At 36.1% G+C, this 11831-nt stretch overlaps 1 protein-coding gene across 1 annotated transcript; it reads left to right on the top strand.

The window, feature by feature from the left end:
• Nucleotides 1-786: 786 nt before the first annotated feature.
• On the top strand, nt 787-11481 carry LOC106937819 (syntaxin-binding protein 1-like). The gene is made up of 6 exons (XM_015019533.1): nt 787-929; nt 7039-7088; nt 7299-7380; nt 8258-8334; nt 9330-9408; nt 9731-11481. The coding sequence occupies exons 1-6, from the start codon at nt 893-895 to the stop codon at nt 10003-10005; spliced, it is 600 nt and encodes a 199-aa protein (XP_014875019.1). The 5' UTR covers nt 787-892; the 3' UTR covers nt 10006-11481.
• Nucleotides 11482-11831: the final 350 nt, after the last annotated feature.

Here is an 11831-nt window from a genome sequence, read left to right as displayed (position 1 = left end):
TTCAAGTAAAAATATAGTGTAGTAAAAATACTCCTGAAGGTAGATTTTTTTCCCAAAAGAAGTTAAATAAATGTAACTGAGTAAATGTTACTAGTTACCACCCAACTCTGAATATTAGTTATATTTACTACATACGTTTCAAACTAAATAATTACTAAAACTGGGTGGATAAATAAAAGTGTGGAAAAGTCTCATGATCTCTTTTAAACCAATTTATTTGCCCTGATTTTATTTATGTAAATTATTTCTATTTTGATTGATGAAATGCCAAAATCTCCCCATAACTTAATATTTTTCTGTCTGATTATGTAATTTTTAAATGTTAAATGATTAATGGTTTGATCAGTTGCTCAGAAAAAAAGTTTATTTTTTGTTAAATACCAAAAATGCCAACTCGACACAGTTTTTCCTCCATGTTGTGGCGCCCTCTGCAGTGCAGCGCCCCTACATGTCAAACGGACCCACATTTTGCGCCACTGCTCTTTCATTAGTGGAAAACGTTTTGTCTTTTACATAATTATCCATACTTATGTTCGTTTTTGTTTTATTTTAATGCCTAAGAATATAAATAAAATATCAGTTTTTCAAATTAAAGACATTTCTTACAGCAGATACTCATCAAAGGTGCAAAGTGCGGCTTTAAACGGGTTTTTTGTGGCTGCATCGGGATAAAAGTCTCATTTTGGGCTGTAAAAATGTGTTGGTGTTAATTAGCGTAGCTGGATTTCATGATCACGCATGTCACGCAGTCCTGGCTGGCGGGTGGAGGAGGGGGGCTGTTGCGGGAAGGATACGCAGTGACGTTTCCAGCTGGAGACTCCTCGCTGCGGTGAGAGTCGACCAGAGAGGAGGGAGGCGGCTCAGCGCTCCGTGGCAGGCAGTCGGCAGCATCATGGCACCTATCGGATTAAAGGCGGTGGTCGGAGAAAGTAAGAGTTCCTCCTGTTCATGGCGCTTTAGCGGGTGGTGAAAATCTGCCGCTGCGCTTCATGCCAGCAGCGGATGTTTGATTTCAGCGCAGGCCGCGGGTCTTCATGAGGATGAGGATGATGATGGTGGTGCTAAATCACTTGTGTAGCTCAGGTCTCCTGCGCTGCTGATGCGCAGAAAACCGTGAACCTTATTAGCTCTAATTACTCACTGGTTTCATTTTGAAGCGAGGAAAACGTCCAAACGCGGTTTAACAGCCAATCAGCGTTTTTCTATCACCAATAATCTGCAGTGACGTCTGACTGAAGCTGTTAAATTAATGAAATATGGCGATCCGCGGGTTTCCCTGATTACAGCAGAGCCTCACCCCTCTGATGGAGCAGGAGTCGTTGCGTAAAAACAGCCCAGCTCGCTGTGAGGAAACGTGTTTGCTTTGTTCATCCTCAGTGACGCATCGCGGCGTAGAGGGGAAGCTGCGCGTTATTTAAGAGGCGATGCTTTGGTTAAACTCCGTCTGCGGGCCGCTTAAAGCTGGATGTTTGGTGATGGAGGCGCCGCTCGGTGCAGGCCTGGATGACAGAGGTCATTAAAAACAAACCCGGACAGAATAGGCTGAGGATGCGGTGCAGGATTTGCTCCATTTGTCCAAATAACCAGAAGCGCAACCAAGGAGCAGCTAAAAGCAGAAATGGACATAGTTGGAAATGTTTATTTATTTATCTTCTTATTTAAATTCAGTTTTTATGTCCCTCACTCTCTCCTGGAAGGGTTTTCAAAGCGCAGACAGCTGTTAAATATAAAAAATGCAGACTTGAAATAATTGTTTGGCGCCCCCTGTAGAGTGGCGCCCCTACAGTCCATTCCTACTCTTTGCGTCATGATACTGAGATACTTCAGAAACCTACACCTCTCTATTTTAATAGTTCAAACAGCAAATATGCCTTAATATTCATTAATACTCACAGTATAAACCAGAACTAAGATATCAATACCAAATCAATATCTGATCAGTACTAGCATGATTTAGGGGTTAAGGTTATTTATGGTTTAGTTTGAGATTCCATGATGATTTTTTTTTCTTTTTCTATTGTAGTTTATAATTTCTGCCTCAAAAATATTTTTGTTTTGCTTTTCTTTCAAATTCTAAGTTTTTTGCTCTTTAGCAGAAACAAACATTTGTTTTATTGTTTTACTCCTAAAACTTTGTTCATGTTATAAAGTTTTAGCAATACAATTAACAGGAAAAAAACACAAAACACCAAAATATTCAGCATTTCTAACGTATTTCTCACCAAGCTGCATTTTCTGTTGAATATTTAAGATATATTTGATAAAAATTCATTTTCTGTGAATTTTTAGTAACGTTCTGCAGAAAAAACTGCAAATACTGAACCAATATTTCTGTTAGCTGCTGCTTTGCTACTTTTTTGGTATTTTTTCCCCCATAAATCCTGATACAGCAAATACTGAAGACTTGTCTTCTTCTCTCTGGAGGAAAATCCAAATCAAAGATGGTGACAGTCAAAACGAGACAAAACGAGTCAAAATTAGATTCAAAATGTCAAATATTGGCAGAAAAGGCCTGATTGGTGCATCTTTAGCTTTTCCAAATAAAACAAGTATTTTTGTATATTTATGGCTCATCAGATGTTTAATAGGATTCCTATCTTAATCTTACTGGATTCACAGTTTATATTGTTTTGGTTGGAGAAATTACAGCAGATGCCTGATGTATCGCTTTTGATACAGAGAAAAAAATAAATCAGTTATTTTTCAAAGAGTTTAGTTTGCTTAGATAAACACATACATAGAAATAATGTTGCAATATTTAATTTTCTGTCAGATTTAAACACCTCAGTAGTTTTTTTTATTTTTGTTTTGGGTATCTAGGATAAAAAAATCTAAATTAAAATTGTAATCAGGTGATGAAACTTCATCAGAAGGTTTGTGTCCAGGATGTGTGTGGTCTGCAGAGAAGACTTATCGTCAATGTCAGTAAGTCTTTATAATTTAGAGCAGAGATGTCCAAACTTTTGGTCATCAAGTCAAAATTACTCACAGCCTAAAAGCTGGTCTTTTTTTCCTGCCCAACAATAAACTGAGTATAAAATATTTCAATAAAACAAATTAATCCATTTTGTTTAAGATCAAAACTTGAAATTTATTTGTTTATTTAGCATATTTGCTTCGTTAAAAGAAAAGCCTCCAGTTTGCAGATTATTTGGGAATCATTTTGAGAAAAATTGAGTTTATTCTCAGCAAAAAACAGGATTTGGTTTTTCTCAGGAAACCTTTGCTGCATTTGGTAGAGCTTCATAAATGAAACAGACGCAGATTAAATTTAGCTTTGGAGTAAAAGTTACTGAATAAATGTCATCAGATTTACTATAAAATTAAAGGTTGGTAATTAAATATTAATATTTTGGGTTGTATCTTTTATTTTTATTATCTTAACTAAAAATAAAATCACCATCTCAGTTAACCAACTTTGTGGGGCCGTAGAAGGTCAGTCCAAAGTGCGGCCCTCGAGCCGCACTTTGGACGCCCCTGATTAAATCTCACCATGTTGTTAAACATGCAGCTTAACAGCAGATCTTAAAATAATTTCCTTTCGTTTGCGGCCATCTTTAATGGTTTCAGCTGCTCAGTAAGCGAGCGGCGGCTCTGAGCCGTGTAAACATCGCGGCGGCGGGACGCAGCAGGCCGCACCTGCACCCTGCGATGGGATTGGTGGAGGTGGAGAGGGTTCCTGCTGCAGCAGGGAGGAAGAGGAGGAGAGAGGGGGAAGGGCGGCAGGCGGAGGCTCCCCTCCCCCCATCAGATGGAGGAGAGTCGGGACCTGATGAGGATGGAGAGATTAGATTCTCCTGACTGCAGCTGATAATTCATTCTTTGAATTTTGAATTTATTTTTTGTTACTGTACGTGTTCAATGAAATTAAACGCAAAAATGTAGGAAATATAAACAACGTAAGCATAAATATGGTAATATTTACATGATTTACAATATTAAATCAACATTTAATCAATTATTCTGATGATTAATCATTAAAAAATTGGCATGTTCTTCAGATTTTTTTTATTTAACCAGCAAAGCTTTAATTTATACATTATGAAAAAATATATATATTTTTAAATATAAGTAATCAATAAAAAAAGCCCACATTGGCTGAAATGCAATAATAGATTATTCATGAAGGTTTTTAATCTTAGAATAATTTACTTTCTCAAAGTAAAATGTAAATAGTTTTTGAAAGGTCCGAACATTTGGTCACTCATTAACCTTCTACAGTTAAGAAAACTACCTTACCTGGCTAAAGTAAAAAATATGGAAATATTTCTGACAGGATAACCAAAATGTGACAAATACAACAAAACAACATAACTACCTAGCTAGAAATAACAGCTAGTTAGCTCGCTAAACCTTATGACTTTTTTTCTATATGAACATTTAATTCATCTCTGCTGTATTTTTTACAAGATCCAAGCAGTGGCTGTGCCGGCTAACGTTTGTTTTCATAACTGTAAGACAGATAACCACAGATTAAAATATGCTGCTATATTTACGACCACAGACAGACTCAGTGAAACGCTGCTGTGCTAGAAAACCACATTCAGTCAGGACAGATTACAGTCAGCCTGACAGCAGAGCTTGGAGAGACAATCATCCTCACATTTCGTCCTTTAACCCAGACTGATGAACTCTGTTGGTTCCTCACAAGGAAAGAGTGAGATTATATAATCTGTATCTGAAGAGATGGATGTTGGAAAGTGAAGCACATCTAAAATAATGTTGCACAGAGGCCACACACTGACCTTGGAGGCGTCACTGAACCAAAGCAACACACACACATACACACACACACACACACTCGTCTGGCTCCAGTGTGTGACGCAGTGCCCCTCTCTAAAACACAAACAACGAATACGCTGCTCTGAAACATGCAGTCACAAATAAATCCAAGTCAGTTTACATGAAGAGCTCTGATTTATGTTGAGTTCCAGCACATTTGGTTAGCTGGTTTTACCGCTGTACAATGGCTGCTGGAAAAGACAAGAGTTCTGTTGTTGATTTACCATCCAGAAACCTCTTGCTGCATTCTTGTTGGTTGTGCAGGAGGCTCCACTTCTGCTTTTCAAAGATGTACGGTGGTATAATTGCCCAGCCATTTTCTCGTTGAATTGGTGGCCAGCAGCAGCTTGTTTGGATTTAAAGTGACAGGGCGCCCTAAAACAGCTACAATCTCTTTATCTAAGACTGACTTTGTCCCCCCAAAAATGTAATGAACATGTTTTGTTTAGGCCATAAACCCATCATAACTTGAAGCAAAATAATTCACTTTGAGGATTTTACTCTCTGACCTACAAGTGGAATTTTAACAAAGCCGGAAAAACTTCAAACTTATATTTTTTGGTTTTCTGTAAAGTTTTAGTCATGTAACATCACTGTTATGTTCCACTGATCAGTTTATTATAACCAGAAAAGGCCGACTAGCTAACGTGAAGCTAGCAGCAGATCCTAGCAGCAGATCCTAGCAGCAGATCCTAGCAGCAGATCCTAGCAGCAGATGCTAGCAGCAGATCCTAGCAGCAGATCTCGGCGCTCCATAAACGTTAAAGTTGAAGCGTTTTAACGAGCTTCATGCTCCACATTCTGCATCCTGTTGAACAGGCTGGAGGAGCTGCAGAGATGTGTGTTTGTTAATGTTTGGTTTGAACAGCTGTTTGCTGTGTTTGTTCAGCTCCTTCCCTCTCATTGTGTCTCTATCAGAGACGACAGAGGAAAAGTCCACACGCCTCTTTCCTCCTGACACAAACCGTTTTCCACTCATTTATCTGTTAGCGCAGGCTGAAAGTTTTGTTCATAAATAATTCAACATGATTTTTATTAGTGCTTGAATATAACTCTACTTAAAATCTACTGATTTAATTATTCGATTAATGAAACATTTTTAAAATACAAATATTCACTGCAGCATCTCCAGCAGTGAAATTAAACTTTAAAATTATGTAAATTTGAGTTTATTTATAAGTGAAGTAGCTTTGTTAGCAAAACTAGCAAAGACAGTTCATAAAGTTATTTATTTTTATTAGCAATTTTTAACTTTTCATACTCAGAAATGTCAGAGTTTCTTTTCTAGAACATTTCTGAGTTCTTTATTTAGCTTTTTTTGTTTTAATTTTCAAACTGAAGTTTTTTCTAGATGATTTCTGAGGTAAATCTGAATTTTTAAATCATTTTGCGTCACAACAGTGTGAAGAAAATGCTGAGTCAGCAGCTTTCGCTTTGATTTCGCAGGTTGTAACATTTCTGTATTAAAAATAATCATTATTGGTCTTTATTAATATATATATTTCTATACTAACACTTAGTTAAAGTATAATTCTTATTGGTCTTATACTTCCTCATTTAAATAAGTGATCTATATATATAAACTTTTGTCTCTTTCAAATGAATTAATGAAACAAATTAAATGTCCATTTGTTGTGTTTCTCGTATTTGTTGGATTTTTTTTTTTCAAATCTTTCTCTAATCCAATATTTAAAATAATCAGAATTTTCTTCTTCCTATTTTTATTTATATGTAGTTTAAGTTTCACATTCCCTGAAGTCGACCAATCAGAAGCTTCGTAAATCTGCCACTTCCTGTGTTTTTCTTCAGATTAGCGCTCTGTAATCCAGTTTATTTGATCTCCAGTTAATCTGTGATAATCCATCGGGGTTTGAGAGGCTGAGCCTGTCGGTCCAACATGATGTTAAACCGCCGGTCCCTGTGAATGTTTCCGGTCTGGACCTGCTGGCAGATGGACGGTCACTGATCGGGCCAATATCGCCGTAAACATGGATCCATGTGGCAGCAGGCGGGTTAATCTGAGGCGGCTGGGATTAAAGACTTCCAGCCCAAACAGGATGACTGTTAGTTTATGCATCAACTCTTCAGTCGGCCAAACTGGTGGCTAAATTTTGCACTAATTTCTCCCAGTTTTGATCAAACTCACCTTTTTATTGTTTGTGTTATTATAATGTAAAAGTTTTAGCTGTTGGAGAATCTGTTGCTCTTTGTTTACATAAAATGCTGGATTAAAATCTCCTTATCCTCTTGCTGCAGAGATTATGAACGATGTCATCAAGAAGGTGAAGAAGAAGGGAGAATGGAAGGTGAGGCCTTCTGCATTTCTTATCATTTTCACCAAAAACTGCTTTAAAATACGATTTTTCTTTCTCTAAAGCCTAAAATTACATTTAAAGCTGGAAAATATGTCAGTATTTCTAAAACTTACCCAGACATTTAGAAGTTACCTTTAATTTTTCCAGTTTTCTAAACATATGAAGCGTGTTATTAGTGATAATAATGTTTTTCTGCCCCAGGCTCTGATTGTGGACCAGCTCAGCATGAGGATGTTGTCCTCCTGCTGCAAAATGACGGACATCATGACGGAGGGCATCACCAGTAAGACACAAACCCAGTTCAGGGTTTAACCATCAACCAGCTGGTCTCCAGCTGCCTGCTGTGTTTCTGAGATAAAACAGAAAATGTTTAAAGTTGACAGGAAATTTGAAAACGTTTATCTTCCATGTGTGATTGGAAGGTAAACACCAATTATAAAGTTTTAAAAAAGCCAAACATATAAAAAACTGAAATGAATGAACAAACTCAGCCTGGCGGGCTGCAAATCAAGCCTGGCAGCCCGCCAGGCTTATAATACACCGGAGGGAAAACCTGAAGTTTATGTTGTTTTACTTAATAAGTTAAACTCATTTCCATTTTGGGCCAAATCGGGATCATGAGTGCTCTTAAAGGGCCAGTTCTGCCAGAACATATTGATAAAACCCACTAAACTGTTAAAATATGAATAAATTCTTAAAATTAAACTGTATTGACCTTCTCTTCACATTAATGAAATCGTTTTTGTGATTATTTGCAACAAAAACCAAAGTGTTTGTGGTATTCATTTAGGTATGTTTGATGGTAAATGTGACTTTTAATTCCTCAAATTGTCAAATTATAGTCCATATTTATATGATGGGCTATAATTTGACATTAATCAAAGCTGTTTAGTACCAGTAAGAAAGTCAGCATCACTTAAACCTGATGTTTTTCAACTCACAGTTATGAATTAGCCCATAAAAGTGCAGTCATTTGTTGATTTTGCTTGAATTTCCAGAATAATTTTCAAAAAATTGAGGGAATAATTGATGTAATCTGGAAGAAATTAGATAAAAACTGCTTTGATTTGATGGATAAAATAATATTTAAGCACACTGTTGTCTAGGACTCATTATGATTAGGAATGTTTAACTAAATATGTCTGCCTTTACCTTTAAAGTTGTGGAGGACATCAACAAGCGAAGAGAGCCTCTGCCCAGCCTGGAGGCCATTTACCTGATCACACCAACAGAGAAGGTAAAAATACAGAGTCATGGATCAGCTTTCATTTGGACTCACGTTTATTTCCCTCATTCTTCATTTAAACAAACATGAAGTTCGCTAAAAGATCCCAAAATGTAAGAAATTCAGAGCTGGGCACATTTCCGCTATCGCGCTAACAGTGAAGCTAATTCTTTGTTTAGCACTTTTTTTCTTCTTCTTCTTTTTTGTTGTATAAATTCTAGATCACTAATTTACTTCACTTATCTATAAACTTTTAGTTAATTAAAGTTTTGTTGTCAACTATAATTCAAGTAGATGTTTATGCTCATGCTTTTATTTTGAAGTTGAAGATGCTGTTCTGTTTTCTCTCCTCACAATTTCTTTTTTTTTTTTCCAAGAAACTTTATTGATAAATGGGAAATATAAAAATAAACAACCCAATGAGATCAACTGAAGAACATTTACATAAATTACCAGCAGAGTTTATTCTCACCAGTTTCAGCTAAAATTGATTTTATGTCTCTTCAAAGTTCAGACCTTAAATGTTTATTTTCAAACATTTAGCCAAAAGAAGCCTTTTCTTTTAAACAGATATAATCAATCCATAAATATGGTTACTGACAAGTACATTATGAAATCAGCATAATGTACTTGTGCTATGCTAACTGTGCTAACAAGCTAGCTAGTTTTTGTAGCAGAAAATATAAATTTGGCTATTAGCATAAATTTGAAAACTGACAGAGTTGTCATAAAATGCTGCTAATAGTCTAGAAGCATCATAAAATAGTAAAATATAAATGTACATGTATCTTTATTTAATATTCTTTAACTGTTTGTAGTGATGAATTTAGCTAGCATTGTTTTATTAGCCTAGCAAACAGAAACCTAAAGTAACTTTATAATGCAGGTTTCTGATCAATTTAACACAATAATATGACTTTTTTTGCATTTAACTTGCCTTGTTAACCTCAGCTTTGTTTAGCACTGTTAGCCTAAGGAGAATATGTCTGTTATTTTTCATTTTTCAGTCAGTGCACACGCTCATCGCTGATTTCAAAGACCCTCATTCAGCTAAATACAAGGCAGCCCATGTTTTCTTCACTGACTGTGAGTTACACAAACATACAACCCTGGTGCTTTTCATGGATGCATTTCTGCTTAAACTGGGTGTTATTAAGAAACATAATGTGCTAATGTTAGGACATCATGCTAATGTTAGCACATTATGCTAACATTAGCATAATGTTAGCAGTCAGCGTTTGAGAACTTGAATATATTCTGTTTAATGTTTTACCATCACAAAACTAAAATGATAAAGTAGTCCTTTAGTGTATAAATATGTAGTTATTCTACTATGGATGTTTTTTATTAACGTTTATAGAACAGTGGGCAGAAGAAATGAGTTTAAATGTTTTCTTTGTTTTTCCAGCCTGTCCTGATCCGCTCTTCAATGAACTGGTGAAAAGCCGAACCTCCAAAGTCACCAAGACTCTGACAGAGATCAACATCGCCTTCTTGCCCTACGAGTCTCAGGTAAACAAACAGTTACATTTAATTACGCCGTGGCTACTGATTGGTTTTCCATTTTGCTTGTCAGTTTTCTGCCTTTTTGCCTCAGATTTCACTCCAAAATACGTAGAAATTCATGTTGAACTCAATGTCTGTAAGTGTGTCCATCTCTTGCTCATCCGCCATAATGTTTGACAGTTTCTGTGTTTTTGTGTTTAATTTGCTCCACATATGGTGAAATTGTGTCTAAACATCTCTACCTTGGTGTTAAATTAATTCAGATGAAGCCTTACTAACCTAAATCTGCAGCAGGACCAAATCCTTCTCCACATTTCCCAATTAGCTTCATTTGTTCTTTCTTTGTCAACTTGACCAGTTTTCCATCCCAGCAACAGCAAAGTCTAACCCAAGGAGAAAAACTTTACTGTTGCTCAGAAAGTTCTCTTTTTAGATGGTTAATTAATTAAGTTTAATATTGTCAGTATATTTCAGAATGAAGTTTCAACATGAGAGAAAGTATCAGGTTGAAAATTTGGGGATCTTGAAGATAAAGTAAAATATCATCTGCATATAAAAGTATTTCGCTTTAACATTGATCCACCTTGTTACTAACTCACAAAAAATCAGAAAATTTATATTTATTCTTACAATGTTGAAGCATAAATATCAAGAAAAAAGTTATTTTAAGGTTAGTAGCTGAACAGATGTGCATGTTTTTAAATGTTGCAACTTTTTTTGCCCATTTTTGGTAAAGTGATCAGACTCAGTTGCATATTCCATGGATTACAAGTCTGATGTTATTATTTCTAATAACTGCACAGTATGTATCTGTTATAGTCAATCAATAGCTTTACGTCATAAAAACACAGTAATCAACTGAAATGTTACATTTTTCTGTCGTTACACATCAAAATGTTTAAGTTTCATTTATGATGATTCAAAAACAACCAGGAGGGATTTTAGTTTAGGTTTAGTTTTCTAGAAGTTTATTCTAGATTTATGGTTCATACAAGCTGAATGCTGCTTCTCCATGTCTGTTGCTATCGTTGTTGTTGTTTATAAATTTGCTTTTTAAATATTTAGAACGTTTTTGTGTGAACTTTTACACCTGATGCACCTGAATTATTAATCGGCTTTAGATCGATTAAAATGTGAAGTGGTGCAGTGAAGGACATGAATACGATCAGCGAGTTTGTTTTGTTTTTGATCTGGTTTTAGATTCAGAGAGAAAACAGAGAATCGGGTGTCGGATGCTGAGTCATGATTCGCTGTTTACTGCAGACTGATCCAGAAACATTTCTCACACTGATTCCTTTCCCTCCATGTTTTCACTCCCACAGTCGATTCTGTGATTTTCCTCTCTCAGCTCTTCTTTTATCTGTTTATTTCTCTCTATTTTTCCCTCCATCCTTCCCCATTAACCCATTTTTTGCGTTTTTGCTGCGTTCCTCCTCTCCTGTCAGCAGCGATTAATTCAGAGTCGGTGGTTTTTCTGCTGGAGGCAAAGCGATGCCTCGGTGTCCCGCCCACAAGCAGAATGAGTGAATCTGATTGGTTGGAGCCGGACATACGCGACGTTTGTAGCCAATCGCTGCTGAGCAAAGCAAAGGATCCAACTGCAGAGCATAAACGGTCATGTGATGATGGACAGATGGAGATGAAGGAGAGAAAAGATGAGGAGAGGAGGGAAAATAGAAAAATAGAAAAAAAAGAAAAAAAAAGAAAATACAAACAAGAAGAAAGTGAAAAAATAAAAAGAAAACAACAAAAGAGTGAAATGAAAGAAACAATAAGAGTAAAACGAAAGAGAAAAGAAAAAGTAAAGCTATAGAAACAGGAAGGAAGAAAGAGCAACAGGAAGGAAATGAAAAGAAAAAGACAAAGAGAGCGAGTGAAAAGTGAAATAATAGAAAGAGAGAGAAAGAAACAAACAGGTTCATTTTCTGGTTTAAGTAAAATAAATGCCACAAGTTACATGTTTGTATCTAGTAGAAGATAATCGGTTTAACTGGGTTAACTGG

This window comes from Poecilia latipinna, unplaced genomic scaffold (genome assembly GCF_001443285.1).
Source record: "Poecilia latipinna isolate Pla-1442-1.1 unplaced genomic scaffold, P_latipinna-1.0 Scaffold2443, whole genome shotgun sequence".
In the NCBI taxonomy this organism is placed as follows: Eukaryota; Metazoa; Chordata; class Actinopteri; order Cyprinodontiformes; family Poeciliidae; genus Poecilia; species Poecilia latipinna.
Note: the sequence above shows the minus strand (reverse complement) of the source record. Positions and strands in the feature narration are given on the sequence as shown.

Bases quoted from the DNA above. Each gene is read 5' to 3' on its own strand.
- LOC106937819 (XM_015019533.1), top strand. From the start codon at position 893: ATGGCACCTATCGGATTAAAGGCGGTGGTCGGAGAAA. The intron at 930-7,038 runs GTAAGAGTTCCT...CTCTTGCTGCAG, and splicing joins AAAGGCGGTGGTCGGAGAAA to AGATTATGAACGATGTCATC. The intron at 7,089-7,298 runs GTGAGGCCTTCT...TTTCTGCCCCAG, and splicing joins AGAAGAAGGGAGAATGGAAG to GCTCTGATTGTGGACCAGCT.